Raw genomic sequence first — 14278 nt, 5'->3', positions numbered from 1 at the left:
GTGGCCGGACCCAGTGTGGAGCTTAGCAGGGCCCGCAGTTGCCACTGAGGTACCTGTGGCCACGGCGCCAGCCGCCATATCCGCAGCTCCCAAAGCCTCCGTAGCCCCCAGAAAGCCCATAGCCTCCGTAGCCCCCAGAAAGCCCGTAGCCTCCATAGCCCCCATAGCCCCCAAGGCCTCCATAACCACCACGGCCTCCAAAAGTGCCGCCGTAGCCCCCTGCAACGCCAGGGGCTCCCGCTGAGCCAACAACGCTGTACTGCGGGAAGGAGCTGAGGATGGGCCCGGGGAAGGTGACCACCGAGGCCGGGGGCTGGATCACCACCGTGGAGTCGGGGCACTGGCGCACGCAGGGCTCGTTGGCGGTGTCAGCCAGCGGGGCCGGGGCGGCCACCCCACAGGAAGGGACGCACAGGCTGGAGCAGGACATCCTTCGGTTCAGGAGGTGAAGCTGCAAGACAAGGCAGAGCTATGGCTCAGTGCAAGGCCTCATCCCAAACCCCTCCTGGCTCTCTCACACTTGGAACCTGTGTCCCAGGACACGCTCTGCATCATCTCAGGTGGGCAGAGCAAAAATACGTTCCAGAGTTAAAATGCTGCTGTAAAACCTTTGCTCCCTTCACGTTCCCTGGACTTGACTTGCCCACAGGAGAGAGGAAAAACTCCCTCCTCCAAAGCAGATGGAAAATCACCAAGCTCCCAAAGGACTCGAGTGCATTGGTGTACTCAGGGCGTCATACCTGCAAGTCTTATATTTCCATCCTTTCCATAGCTCTGAAACAGTCCCATCACGTCCTAACTCTGCACTATGAAAGCGTGGCAGAACACACAGGAAAGATGCCTTGAGAAAGCCACTGCTGAGGAAGGAAAGATGCAGGTAAGACTTGGACTTACCACGATGATCAGGAGAGTCAAGTGGAGGAAGGTGGATAGAGGGCTATGAAGCCCTCAGCTCTTTTATACATGTCCCAGACTGCCCGGGGCGTCGGACAAGAGGTGGTGGCTGGAACCCCAGCTGGTCATGATATCCAGCGGACAAGCTTCCTGACACTGATTTCATGTGATGCGAGAAAATTATATGCCTCCTCACTGACACATCATTACATGAAAGACAAATTGCTGTTGTAGCTGACCTGGCATCACCAATAAACCCCGATCTGCCCCTAATCCCCCCACACTTTACTTATGTCGAAGAGTCCTGAGCATCTTGCAGAAGCGCGTTGCAATCCTGTGCACAGCCATCACGCCTGTCATTACCTCCCTTTTACAAGCTGGTAAACTGAGGCACTGGGAGGCTGGGCAAAGGAAGAAGCCATTCCACGTGCTCCGAGTGACTCCTAAATGCCCACCATCTCCCAGTGCTCATGAGGGCTGGGGGCCTTTTAGGGCAACAGGTGACAAGCATCCCTAAGCCTTGGCCATCTCCATGCCCTTGCTTGACAGGGTGTGTTTGGGGTTCCCTGATTAACAGCCATGCAAAGAAACGGGGGCACACTTTGCTGCGTGGGGTGAAGACCCAAACATGCAGGGGCTCAACACAGACGTGGGTAGGGAGCAGTGAGATCAGACAGCAAGGCGGCGTGTGAAGGGGGACATGCACAGGGGTGCGGGAGGGCAGGAAGGGTGGGACTAGGACACTCTCAGCTTCCTTGGCCACATATCTGTGAGTGTGGTCCTCCTCAACCCATCTCCGGAGGGACTGGATTACTCAGCTGGGCACCGAGGACTGTGCCAGGAGATGCTGGCCGAGCACCCACAGAGCACCTGGCTGCACGTGGCCGCGCTCCCGCAGCCACAGGCACGCTGGGCACCGCTGACTCTGGGCGCGTGGCTGGGCTGCTGCTGGGTGTGACGTGGTTGAACACAGTAAACTTCTGCAAGATGCCCAGGACTCTTCAATGTAGGCAAAATGGGGATTAGAGAAACGTTTACATTTATGGGTGCTAGAGCAGCATCTTGTCTTACAGGTAATGGCCTATCATGGTCACTCCCATCGCCTGTTCTTTCGTCAGGGAACACTAGCATGCCATTTTCCCAATTAGAGAGCTATATAATTTTCTCGCATCACATGAAATCAGTGTCAGGAAGCTTGTCCTCTGGATTTCACGATTAGCTGGGGCTTCTGCCACCGCCCCTTGGCCGATGCCCCGGGCAGCCTGGGACATGTATAAAAGAGCTGAGGGCTTCATGGCCCTCTATCCACCTTCCTCCACTTGACTCTCCTGATCAACAGGGTAAGTCCAGCTCCTGGAAGCCTCTTGGGGATCTCTCCCTGCCTCCCTTGATGCAGCCCCTTCCCCGCACCCTTGCCTAATCCCTGGCGTCTTTTCCAGGACTCCTTGCCTGCCTGAAAGATGTCCTGCGCCAGCCTGTGCATCCCTTCCTGTGGGGTGGCCGCCCCGGCCCCGCTGGCTGACACCGCCAACGAGCCCTGCGTGCGCCAGTGCCCCGACTCCACGGTGGTGATCCAGCCCCCGGCCTCGGTGGTCACCTTCCCCGGGCCCATCCTCAGCTCCTTCCCGCAGTACAGCGTTGTTGGCTCAGCGGGAGCCCCTGGCGTTGCAGGGGGCTACGGCGGCACTTTTGGAGGCCGTGGTGGTTATGGAGGCCTTGGGGGCTTTGGGGGCTATGGAGGCTACGGGCTTTCTGGGGGCTACGGAGGCTATGGGCTTTCTGGGGGCTACGGAGGCTTTGGGAGCTGCGGATATGGTGGCTGGCGCCGTGGCCACAGGTACCTCAGTGGCAACTGCGGGCCCTGCTGAGCCCCACACCGTGTCTGGCCAAAGTCAAGGGAGAGCTTTGGAAAATACCCTGGCACATCGTGACATGACACCTGAAGGAAGGACATCCCTTTGGCATTGCTGATCTGCAGAACGTGGACATCTGGTGCCTGCTTGGGGCTCAACTCTCCCTCCCTCCTGCCCCACCTCAGCATCTCTCCGGGACTCGTTGCCCTGTGAAGACACAGCCCCTTGCTGGCTACCTGCTCCTGCAGCATGGCTGCTACTCGCTGTCGTTCTGCCCACTGGCAGGAGATGTGTCTGCCCTTGGCACGGGCCCTGCTCTTCTCCCAACTCCCTCCTCCCCTGGAACTGCAATAAAAGCTGTCTTGCATCGCAATGTTGAGCTTTGATTTTATTTGGTCCTTCCCCCATACCCAATACCCCAAGTGACACCACGGGCTCCCAGGAGTGTCCCAGCCAGCTCCCACCCGTGGCCTTGTTAGGAGCATGTGCGAGAGCTGCCTGGCTTCCTCCTGCCTGCCCTTGGGCATAACGTCCCTCTGCCGGAGGTTCACCCAGAGCAGGACAGTTCTCATCTCCCTCTACAAAAGCTTCTTTCTCTTTCCCTGCTCTGTCTTTCCTCCCGGCTGCACCAGGGCTGTGGGGGTTGGGACACCAATGGAACCACCCCAAGGGCAAAAGTCCAGGTCAGCGTCATTTGGGAGGCCACAGGTCGTTAAGGGAAATGGAGAGCAACCCCCAGCACCTCCCCAGCTGCCTTGTCTCCATCCTCTCCACATTCATGCATCCTTCACGCCCTTTTCCTGTTATTCCTCCATCTCCCACTGCTCCCTGGAGCACTTTTGGTCCTCTCTTCCCACACTGCTTGAGCAGAAGCTCTTCCCAGAATTCCCACCAGCAGCCTGAGGACACGCCTCTGCCCAGCAATGACAGCAGAGCTTCCCACAGACCAGGGCTCTGGACCAGATTTTACTGGCGCTTTGCTTCTTCACACACCAGACAAAAAAGTAGCCCACACTGCCACATCCCCCAAAGCAAAAATCCACAGGACCGTGACAGGGTCACCAGAATGCCATTCCAGCACCGTGCCGTCAGAGGATACATAGGGGACATCACATGAGCCAGGAGACAGCAGATGGCCGAGAGTCATTGCAGGGGAAGCTGGGTAGATATGGGGATGGATGACCCATCTTTTCCTGAGCTCACCAGCAGTGACCAACATGCTGCCACACTGCCCTTCCTGATGCCTCTGGCTGGAACTGTCTCTGCCCAAGACCACCTTGCAGTGCCAGGATCAAAAGATCAGCAGATACTTGGGGAAGGGAGGGACCTCAGGAGGGTGGGCAGTCCAACCTCCTGCTCAAAGAGCTTAGTCCTTCATGTCACTGGATACCCATGGCCATTTCTTGTCTCTAAGAGGAAACTTGGTTGTGTCTCTCCCGCCCCTTCCCAGTGGCCTCCAAATCAAGCTAGACACAAGGGCATGGCCAGCACGTGACAGCAGTCCTCTACATGCAGTGGTTGTCTCTACATTTCCCTGGACTTACAGATGTGACCACTAACAAGCCAATAAAAGGAGGTGATGCCAGGCATGCTGGTTCTGCAGAGGATTTGGAAGAGCTGCTGCAAGACACCTGTGGCACTTCCACATGTTTGAAGTGGGCTTTGGGAGCGTATTGTGTTCATTGCTGGTGGGAGACCAGAGGAAGCTCAGTGGGATGTGCTCTACAAGACCCCCCTGGGACCATCATCTTCACCTGTAACACACTGAGCAAAGTGCCCAAAGGCTCCAAGGGCACCACCCTGGGAGATTCAAACAGCCCAGACTGAGATGCCCCGATGTTTGGGGGAAGTGAGGAAAAAGAAGGAAGGATCAAGAAATACCATGAGTCAACATTGCGATGCAAGACAGCTTTTATTGGAGTTGCAGGGGAGGAGGGAGTTGGGAGAAGAGCCGAGTCGTGGCCAGGGTCTTGCCCTGTCTTGTGGCACTGGGCAGAGCTCAACCGAGCATCAGCCATGCTGCAGGAGCAGGCACCAAGAGTGAGTCTCTGCCATAAAGGGGGCAACCACTCTTGAAAGGATCCTCGAGCAGGGCAAGAGGAAGGTAGAGCTGGGCAGCAAGCAGGTGCGAGACATCAGAGCTCTGGAGCCCAGCAATGCCAAAGGGATGTTTTTCCCTTGAGTGCCATGTTGAGATATGCCAGGGGCTTTTACGGAGCTCTCCTTCGTCTGTGGCCGGACCCAGTGTGGAGCTTAGCAGGGCCCGCAGTTGCCACTGAGGTACCTGTGGCCACGGCGCCAGCCGCCATATCCGCAGCTCCCAAAGCCTCCGTAGCCCCCAGAAAGCCCATAGCCTCCGTAGCCCCCAGAAAGCCCGTAGCCTCCATAGCCCCCATAGCCCCCAAGGCCTCCATAACCACCACGGCCTCCAAAAGTGCCGCCGTAGCCCCCTGCAACGCCAGGGGCTCCCGCTGAGCCAACAACGCTGTACTGCGGGAAGGAGCTGAGGATGGGCCCGGGGAAGGTGACCACCGAGGCCGGGGGCTGGATCACCACCGTGGAGTCGGGGCACTGGCGCACGCAGGGCTCGTTGGCGGTGTCAGCCAGCGGGGCCGGGGCGGCCACCCCACAGGAAGGGACGCACAGGCTGGAGCAGGACATCCTTCGGTTCAGGAGGTGAAGCTGCAAGACAAGGCAGAGCTATGGCTCAGTGCAAGGCCTCATCCCAAACCCCTCCTGGCTCTCTCACACTTGGAACCTGTGTCCCAGGACACGCTCTGCATCATCTCAGGTGGGCAGAGCAAAAATACGTTCCAGAGTTAAAATGCTGCTGTAAAACCTTTGCTCCCTTCACGTTCCCTGGACTTGACTTGCCCACAGGAGAGAGGAAAAACTCCCTCCTCCAAAGCAGATGGAAAATCACCAAGCTCCCAAAGGACTCGAGTGCATTGGTGTACTCAGGGCGTCATACCTGCAAGTCTTATATTTCCATCCTTTCCATAGCTCTGAAACAGTCCCATCACGTCCTAACTCTGCACTATGAAAGCGTGGCAGAACACACAGGAAAGATGCCTTGAGAAAGCCACTGCTGAGGAAGGAAAGATGCAGGTAAGACTTGGACTTACCACGATGATCAGGAGAGTCAAGTGGAGGAAGGTGGATAGAGGGCTATGATGCCCTCAGCTCTTTTATACATGTCCCAGACTGCCCGGGGCGTCGGACAAGAGGTGGTGGCTGGAACCCCAGCTGGTCATGATATCCAGCGGACAAGCTTCCTGACACTGATTTCATGTGATGCGAGAAAATTATATGCCTCCTCACTGACACATCATTACATGAAAGACAAATTGCTGTTGTAGCTGACCTGGCATCACCAATAAACCCCGATCTGCCCCTAATCCCCCCACACTTTACTTATGTCGAAGAGTCCTGAGCATCTTGCAGAAGCGCGTTGCAATCCTGTGCACAGCCATCACGCCTGTCATTACCTCCCTTTTACAAGCTGGTAAACTGAGGCACTGGGAGGCTGGGCAAAGGAAGAAGCCATTCCACGTGCTCCGAGTGACTCCTAAATGCCCACCATCTCCCAGTGCTCATGAGGGCTGGGGGCCTTTTAGGGCAACAGGTGACAAGCATCCCTAAGCCTTGGCCATCTCCATGCCCTTGCTTGACAGGGTGTGTTTGGGGTTCCCTGATTAACAGCCATGCAAAGAAACGGGGGCACACTTTGCTGCGTGGGGTGAAGACCCAAACATGCAGGGGCTCAACACAGACGTGGGTAGGGAGCAGTGAGATCAGACAGCAAGGCGGCGTGTGAAGGGGGACATGCACAGGGGTGCGGGAGGGCAGGAAGGGTGGGACTAGGACACTCTCAGCTTCCTTGGCCACATATCTGTGAGTGTGGTCCTCCTCAACCCATCTCCGGAGGGACTGGATTACTCAGCTGGGCACCGAGGACTGTGCCAGGAGATGCTGGCCGAGCACCCACAGAGCACCTGGCTGCACGTGGCCGCGCTCCCCGCAGCCACAGGCACGCTGGGCACCGCTGACTCTGGGCGCGTGGCTGGGCTGCTGCTGGGTGTGACGTGGTTGAACACAGTAAACTTCTGCAAGATGCCCAGGACTCTTCAATGTAGGCAAAATGGGGATTAGAGAAACGTTTACATTTATGGGTGCTAGAGCAGCATCTTGTCTTACAGGTAATGGCCTATCATGGTCACTCCCATCGCCTGTTCTTTCGTCAGGGAACACTAGCATGCCATTTTCCCAATTAGAGAGCTATATAATTTTCTCGCATCACATGAAATCAGTGTCAGGAAGCTTGTCCTCTGGATTTCACGATTAGCTGGGGCTTCTGCCACCGCCCCTTGGCCGATGCCCCGGGCAGCCTGGGACATGTATAAAAGAGCTGAGGGCTTCACGGCCCTCTATCCACCTTCCTCCACTTGACTCTCCTGATCAACAGGGTAAGTCCAGCTCCTGGAAGCCTCTTGGGGATCTCTCCCTGCCTCCCTTGATGCAGCCCCTTCCCCGCACCCTTACCTAACCCCTGGCGTCTTTTCCAGGACTCCTTGCCTGCCTGAAAGATGTCCTGCGCCAGCCTGTGCATCCCTTCCTGTGGGGTGGCCGCCCCGGCCCCGCTGGCTGACACCGCCAACGAGCCCTGCGTGCGCCAGTGCCCCGACTCCACGGTGGTGATCCAGCCCCCGGCCTCGGTGGTCACCTTCCCCGGGCCCATCCTCAGCTCCTTCCCGCAGTACAGCGTTGTTGGCTCAGCGGGAGCCCCTGGCGTTGCAGGGGGCTACGGCGGCACTTTTGGAGGCCGTGGTGGTTATGGAGGCCTTGGGGGCTTTGGGGGCTATGGAGGCTACGGGCTTTCTGGGGGCTACGGAGGCTATGGGCTTTCTGGGGGCTACGGAGGCTTTGGGAGCTGCGGATATGGTGGCTGGCGCCGTGGCCACAGGTACCTCAGTGGCAACTGCGGGCCCTGCTGAGCCCCACACCGTGTCTGGCCAAAGTCAAGGGAGAGCTTTGGAAAATACCCTGGCACATCGTGACATGACACCTGAAGGAAGGACATCCCTTTGGCATTGCTGATCTGCAGAACGTGGACATCTGGTGCCTGCTTGGGGCTCAACTCTCCCTCCCTCCTGCCCCACCTCAGCATCTCTCCGGGACTCGTTGCCCCGTGAAGACACAGCCCCTTGCTGGCTACCTGCTCCTGCAGCATGGCTGCTACTCGCTGTCGTTCTGCCCACTGGCAGGAGATGTGTCTGCCCTTGGCACGGGCCCTGCTCTTCTCCCAACTCCCTCCTCCCCTGGAACTGCAATAAAAGCTGTCTTGCATCGCAATGTTGAGCTTTGATTTTATTTGGTCCTTCCCCCATACCCAATACCCCAAGTGACACCACGGGCTCCCAGGAGTGTCCCAGCCAGCTCCCACCCATGGCCTTGTTAGGAGCATGTGCGAGAGCTGCCTGGCTTCCTCCTGCCTGCCCTTGGGCATAACGTCCCTCTGCCGGAGGTTCACCCAGAGCAGGACAGTTCTCATCTCCCTCTACAAAAGCTTCTTTCTCTTTCCCTGCTCTGTCTTTCCTCCCGGCTGCACCAGGGCTGTGGGGGTTGGGACACCAATGGAACCACCCCAAGGGCAAAAGTCCAGGTCAGCGTCATTTGGGAGGCCACAGGTCATTAAGGGAAATGGAGAGCAACCCCCAGCACCTCCCCAGCTGCCTTGTCTCCATCCTCTCCACATTCATGCATCCTTCACGCCCTTTTCCTGTTATTCCTCCATCTCCCACTGCTCCCTGGAGCACTTTTGGTCCTCTCTTCCCACACTGCTTGAGCAGAAGCTCTTCCCAGAATTCCCACCAGCAGCCTGAGGACACGCCTCTGCCCAGCAATGACAGCAGAGCTTCCCACAGACCAGGGCTCTGGACCAGATTTTACTGGCGCTTTGCTTCTTCACACACCAGACAAAAAAGTAGCCCACACTGCCACATCCCCCAAAGCAAAAATCCACAGGACCGTGACAGGGTCACCAGAATGCCATTCCAGCACCGTGCCGTCAGAGGATACATAGGGGACATCACATGAGCCAGGAGACAGCAGATGGCCGAGAGTCATTGCAGGGGAAGCTGGGTAGATATGGGGATGGATGACCCATCTTTTCCTGAGCTCACCAGCAGTGACCAACATGCTGCCACACTGCCCTTCCTGATGCCTCTGGCTGGAACTGTCTCTGCCCAAGACCACCTTGCAGTGCCAGGATCAAAAGATCAGCAGATACTTGGGGAAGGGAGGGACCTCAGGAGGGTGGGCAGTCCAACCTCCTGCTCAAAGAGCTTAGTCCTTCATGTCACTGGATACCCATGGCCATTTCTTGTCTCTAAGAGGAAACTTGGTTGTGTCTCTCCCGCCCCTTCCCAGTGGCCTCCAAATCAAGCTAGACACAAGGGCATGGCCAGCACGTGACAGCAGTCCTCTACATGCAGTGGTTGTCTCTACATTTCCCTGGACTTACAGATGTGACCACTAACAAGCCAATAAAAGGAGGTGATGCCAGGCATGCTGGTTCTGCAGAGGATTTGGAAGAGCTGCTGCAAGACACCTGTGGCACTTCCACATGTTTGAAGTGGGCTTTGGGAGCGTATTGTGTTCATTGCTGGTGGGAGACCAGAGGAAGCTCAGTGGGATGTGCTCTACAAGACCCCCCTGGGACCATCATCTTCACCTGTAACACACTGAGCAAAGTGCCCAAAGGCTCCAAGGGCACCACCCTGGGAGATTCAAACAGCCCAGACTGAGATGCCCCGATGTTTGGGGGAAGTGAGGAAAAAGAAGGAAGGATCAAGAAATACCATGAGTCAACATTGCGATGCAAGACAGCTTTTATTGGAGTTGCAGGGGAGGAGGGAGTTGGGAGAAGAGCCGAGTCGTGGCCAGGGTCTTGCCCTGTCTTGTGGCACTGGGCAGAGCTCAACCGAGCATCAGCCATGCTGCAGGAGCAGGCACCAAGAGTGAGTCTCTGCCATAAAGGGGGCAACCACTCTTGAAAGGATCCTCGAGCAGGGCAAGAGGAAGGTAGAGCTGGGCAGCAAGCAGGTGCGAGACATCAGAGCTCTGGAGCCCAGCAATGCCAAAGGGATGTTTTTCCCTTGAGTGCCATGTTGAGATATGCCAGGGGCTTTTACGGAGCTCTCCTTCGTCTGTGGCCGGACCCAGTGTGGAGCTTAGCAGGGCCCGCAGTTGCCACTGAGGTACCTGTGGCCACGGCGCCAGCCACCATATCCGCAGCTCCCAAAGCCTCCGTAGCCCCCAGAAAGCCCATAGCCTCCGTAGCCCCCAGAAAGCCCGTAGCCTCCATAGCCCCCAGAAAGCCCGTAGCCTCCATAGCCCCCATAGCCCCCAAGGCCTCCATAACCACCACGGCCTCCAAAAGTGCCGCCGTAGCCCCCTGCAACGCCAGGGGCTCCCGCTGAGCCAACAACGCTGTACTGCGGGAAGGAGCTGAGGATGGGCCCGGGGAAGGTGACCACTGAGGCTGGGGGCTGGATCACCACCGTGGAGTCGGGGCACTGGCGCACGCAGGGCTCGTTGGCGGTGTCAGCCAGCGGGGCCGGGGCGGCCACCCCACAGGAAGGGACGCACAGGCTGGCGCAGGACATCTTTCAGGCAGGCAAGGAGTCCTGGAAAAGACGCCAGGGGTTAGGTAAGGGTGCGGGGAAGGGGCTGCATCAAGGGAGGCAGGGAGAGATCCCCAAGAGGCTTCCAGGAGCTGGACTTACCCTGTTGATCAGGAGAGTCAAGTGGAGGAAGGTGGATAGAGGGCTGTGAAGTCCTCAGCTCTTTTATACATGTCCCAGGCTGCCCGGGGCATCGGCCAAGGGGCGGTGGCAGAAGCCCCAGCTAGTCACGAAATCCAGAGGACAAGCTTCATGACACAGATTGTGATGCGGGACAATTAAACCCCTCTTCATTGAGGACAATGCCCTGCTATTGTGCCCTGGAGAAGAAAGAGGTGATGGGAGGGACAGACTATGACACAACATTACATGAAAGTCAGGGCGCTGATGTGGCTGAACTCATGGCACCAATTAACCCTGATCTGTCCATAATCCTTCACTTTGCTGACGTAGAAGGATTTTTGGGCATCTTGCAGAAGATTGCTGTGCCCAACCACGCCAGACTCAGCAGAAGCCCAGCCATGTGCTCATAGCCAGCAGTGCCCAGTGTGCTTGTGGGGAGCACGGCCACGTGCAGTCTGGTGCTCTGTGGGTGCTCGGCCAGAATGTCCCAGCACAGCCCTGAGTGCCCAGCTGAGTAATCAAGCATCTCCACAGAGGGCTCAGGGAGGACCATGCCCAGAGACACGTGGCTGAACAGCTGAGACTGTCTTGGCCCTGTTCTTGCCCTCCTGCTCCTCCGTGCATGGCTCCACACATTTAGCTCTCCAGTGCCTAATCCCATTGCCCTCCCACCCATGTTGGTGCCAGCGCTGTTTATAGATGAAGCTTCATCCCACATGGGATCCATCTCCCCTGCTCTTTGCAGGACTGTCAAGTAAATTGGGGAGCTAGAAATCACCCAGTCATGCAGTGGCAGTAAAATGTGCAAGGCTTAGGGATGCCCCTTGCACCCGGTACTACAATCTCCCCAGCCCTTGTGTCCTGGTTTGAGGCCCCAGCATGTGGCCATAGTTTATCTATGGGAGCTGCCCTGAGCGGGTGGGATGGCTTCTTCCTTTGCCCAACCTCCCAGTGCCTCAGTTTACCAGCTTGTAAAAGGGATGTAATGACAGGCGTGATGGCTGTGCATCAGACAGCAAAGCACTTCTGCAAGACGCCCATGACTTTTGCACATAAGCAAAGTAAGGGGATTAGGGACAGATCAGGGTTTATTGGTGATGCCAGGTCAGCCACAGCAGCCCCTTGTCTTTCATGTAATATGCCATGATCTGTCCCTCCCATTACCTGTTTGCTCTCCAGGGCATGTTTGCTCACTGGTAGACCAAATTAGGATGGATATAATTGTTGCAAATCACAATTTGTTTCATGAGGCTTGTCCTCTGGATTTCATGATTAGCTAGGGCTTCTGCCACCGCCCCCTGGCAGATGCCCCGGGCAGTCTGGGACATGTATAAAAGAGCTGAGGGCTTCATAGCCCTCTATCCACCTTCCTCTGCTTGACTCTCCTGATCATCGTGGTAAGTCCAAGTCTTACCTGCATCTTTCCTTCCTCAGCAGTGGCTTTCTCAAGGCATCTTTCCTGTGTGTTCTGCCACGCTTTCATAGTGCAGAGTTAGGACGTGATGGGACTGTTTCAGAGCTATGGAAAGGATGGAAATATAAGACTTGCAGGTATGATGCCCTGAGTACACCAATGCACTCGAGTCCTTTGGGAGCTTGGTGATTTTCCATCTGCTTTGGAGGAGGGAGTTTTTCCTCTCTCCTGTGGGCAAGTCAAGTCCAGGGAACGTGAAGGGAGCAAAGGTTTTACAGCAGCATTTTAACTCTGGAATGTATTTTTGCTCTGCCCACCTGAGATGATGCAGAGCGTGTCCTGGGACACAGGTTCCAAGTGTGAGAGAGCCAGGAGGGGTTTGGGATGAGGCCTTGCACTGAGCCATAGCTCTGCCTTGTCTTGCAGCTTCACCTCCTGAACCGAAGGATGTCCTGCTCCAGCCTGTGCGTCCCTTCCTGTGGGGTGGCCGCCCCGGCCCCGCTGGCTGACACCGCCAACGAGCCCTGCGTGCGCCAGTGCCCCGACTCCACGGTGGTGATCCAGCCCCCGGCCTCGGTGGTCACCTTCCCCGGGCCCATCCTCAGCTCCTTCCCGCAGTACAGCGTTGTTGGCTCAGCGGGAGCCCCTGGCGTTGCAGGGGGCTACGGCGGCACTTTTGGAGGCCGTGGTGGTTATGGAGGCCTTGGGGGCTATGGGGGCTATGGAGGCTACGGGCTTTCTGGGGGCTACGGAGGCTATGGGCTTTCTGGGGGCTACGGAGGCTTTGGGAGCTGTGGATATGGTGGCTGGCGCAGTGGCCACAGGTACCTCAGTGGCAACTGCGGGCCCTGCTAAGCCCCAAATATCCATGTAGTTCAGCGCTGCATCTGCCCTCAGTCCCCGCTGGCAGCACCTCTTGTCTTCCACCACCAGATGCAGAACAAAGCTGTCAGCCCTTCTTTAGGCTTTGGCAAAGCAGCGACTTGAACTTGATGGTCCTTGCTTGTTTGCACAGAGTAACCTTGCAGTTCTCCAGCTGGCGACTTTAGCGTTTCCAGCACTGTCTCCAAAAGCTCCCCTCCATCTGCCGTACAACGAAGCTGTACTTGTCCTCGGATGAGTCTCCTCTGCTCTGCCCGACTCTGAGACCCCCAACCTGCGATAGGAGGGGGAATCTCTGGCGTGGGGCCCTGGGTTGTGCCTCGCTGCAGCCTTATGATTTTGCTGTTTCCAATTAATTGTTTCTGTGTTGTTTTGTTTCCCGCCATTACAGTCTGTTGCATTTTCCATCCCAATTAAAGAATCTGCATTGCAGCAACAATTTTTTTTGGTCTGAATTTGTTCTTCACTGTGGCTGGAATTATGTCAAGAGCGGAGCAATGATGTGAAATCTCAGATGGAATCATAGAATCCTGTAGGTTGGAAGAGACCTTTAAGATCATTGAATCCAACCGTTAACCCAGCACTGTCAATTTACCACTGACCCGTGTCCCTCAGCACCACGTCTAACCGGCTTTTAAATACCTCCAGGGATGGTGATTCCACCACTGCCCTGGGCAGCCTGTTCCAATGTTTGACAACCCTTGTGGTGAAGAAATTTTTCCTAACTGCCAATCTAAACTTCACCTGGCACAACTTGAGGCTGTTTCCTCCTATCGCCTGTTCCTTGGGAGAAGAGACTGACCCCCCCTGGCTACACGCTCCTTTCAGGGAGTTGTAGAGAGGGATAAGGTGTCCCCTCATCCTCCTTTTCTCTAGGCTAAAACCCCCAGTTCCCTCAGCTGCTCCTCACAGGACTTGATCTCTAGACCCCTAGATGGCAGTTCATTTGCTAAAAACATTTGTGGAAGCTCTGAATTTCTCTCATAAAAGGCTTTTGAACTGCAAGGTAGGGGAGCTACTAGAAAATGCTTAGCTTTGTTACCGAAGACAGATTTCAAAGCTGAAATACCACTTTCTGTTGTGTGAGGTTTATAGAGGAATGAAAACTAAACTAGTGGCGTATTTCTTTCCCATTCATACTCTGCGCCCTGTGCCCATGGGTCAGTGATGATGCTCGGGGTGATGCACAGAGCATGCACCCTGCAACATGGCCAGGGCATTGACCAGTGCTGTCACCTTTAGGTAGCCTGGGGGCATCCTTCCCCCTGTCACCTCAGGGAAGCTCTGCAGCATGTAGTGGTGGTTGTGGCAGTGTTAGGTTGACGGTTGGACTTGATAATCTTAAAGGTCCCTTCCAACAACCCAGACAAATCTATGATTCTGTGTATCAGAGGGCTGTGCGTTTCTCCACTCTGCCAGCTGCACCC

The 14278-nt window shown here is 56.3% G+C and overlaps 6 protein-coding genes across 6 annotated transcripts; 3 read left to right on the top strand and 3 right to left on the bottom strand.

Annotated features, from left to right (window-relative positions):
- Positions 1-22: 22 nt before the first annotated feature.
- LOC134525857 (claw keratin-like) lies at positions 23-430 on the bottom strand. The gene has a single exon (XM_063357147.1). The coding sequence runs from the start codon at positions 428-430 to the stop codon at positions 23-25; it is 408 nt and encodes a 135-aa protein (XP_063213217.1).
- Positions 431-2354: 1924 nt separating this feature from the next.
- LOC134525865 (claw keratin-like) lies at positions 2355-2762 on the top strand. Its single transcript, XM_063357157.1, has one exon. It carries the CDS (start codon positions 2355-2357, stop codon positions 2760-2762), a length of 408 nt encoding a protein of 135 aa, XP_063213227.1.
- A 2238-nt stretch (positions 2763-5000) lies between these two features.
- LOC134525858 (claw keratin-like) lies at positions 5001-5408 on the bottom strand. The gene has a single exon (XM_063357148.1). The coding sequence runs from the start codon at positions 5406-5408 to the stop codon at positions 5001-5003; it is 408 nt and encodes a 135-aa protein (XP_063213218.1).
- A 1925-nt stretch (positions 5409-7333) lies between these two features.
- LOC134525866 (claw keratin-like) lies at positions 7334-7741 on the top strand. Its single transcript, XM_063357158.1, has one exon. The coding sequence runs from the start codon at positions 7334-7336 to the stop codon at positions 7739-7741; it is 408 nt and encodes a 135-aa protein (XP_063213228.1).
- Positions 7742-9979: 2238 nt separating this feature from the next.
- Positions 9980-10414, bottom strand: LOC134525861 (claw keratin-like). The gene has a single exon (XM_063357152.1). The coding sequence runs from the start codon at positions 10412-10414 to the stop codon at positions 9980-9982; it is 435 nt and encodes a 144-aa protein (XP_063213222.1).
- Positions 10415-12416: 2002 nt separating this feature from the next.
- LOC134525856 (claw keratin-like) lies at positions 12417-12824 on the top strand. Its single transcript, XM_063357146.1, has one exon. The coding sequence runs from the start codon at positions 12417-12419 to the stop codon at positions 12822-12824; it is 408 nt and encodes a 135-aa protein (XP_063213216.1).
- The last annotated feature ends 1454 nt before the right edge of the window (positions 12825-14278 follow it).

This window comes from Chroicocephalus ridibundus, chromosome 21 (genome assembly GCF_963924245.1).
Source record: "Chroicocephalus ridibundus chromosome 21, bChrRid1.1, whole genome shotgun sequence".
In the NCBI taxonomy this organism is placed as follows: domain Eukaryota; kingdom Metazoa; phylum Chordata; class Aves; order Charadriiformes; family Laridae; genus Chroicocephalus; species Chroicocephalus ridibundus.
Note: the sequence above shows the minus strand (reverse complement) of the source record. Positions and strands in the feature narration are given on the sequence as shown.

Bases quoted from the DNA above. Each gene is read 5' to 3' on its own strand.
- LOC134525857 (XM_063357147.1), bottom strand. From the start codon at position 430: ATGTCCTGCTCCAGCCTGTGCGTCCCTTCCTGTGGGGTGGCCGCCCCG.
- LOC134525865 (XM_063357157.1), top strand. From the start codon at position 2,355: ATGTCCTGCGCCAGCCTGTGCATCCCTTCCTGTGGGGTGGCCGCCCCG.
- LOC134525856 (XM_063357146.1), top strand. From the start codon at position 12,417: ATGTCCTGCTCCAGCCTGTGCGTCCCTTCCTGTGGGGTGGCCGCCCCG.
- LOC134525866 (XM_063357158.1), top strand. From the start codon at position 7,334: ATGTCCTGCGCCAGCCTGTGCATCCCTTCCTGTGGGGTGGCCGCCCCG.
- LOC134525861 (XM_063357152.1), bottom strand. From the start codon at position 10,414: ATGTCCTGCGCCAGCCTGTGCGTCCCTTCCTGTGGGGTGGCCGCCCCG.
- LOC134525858 (XM_063357148.1), bottom strand. From the start codon at position 5,408: ATGTCCTGCTCCAGCCTGTGCGTCCCTTCCTGTGGGGTGGCCGCCCCG.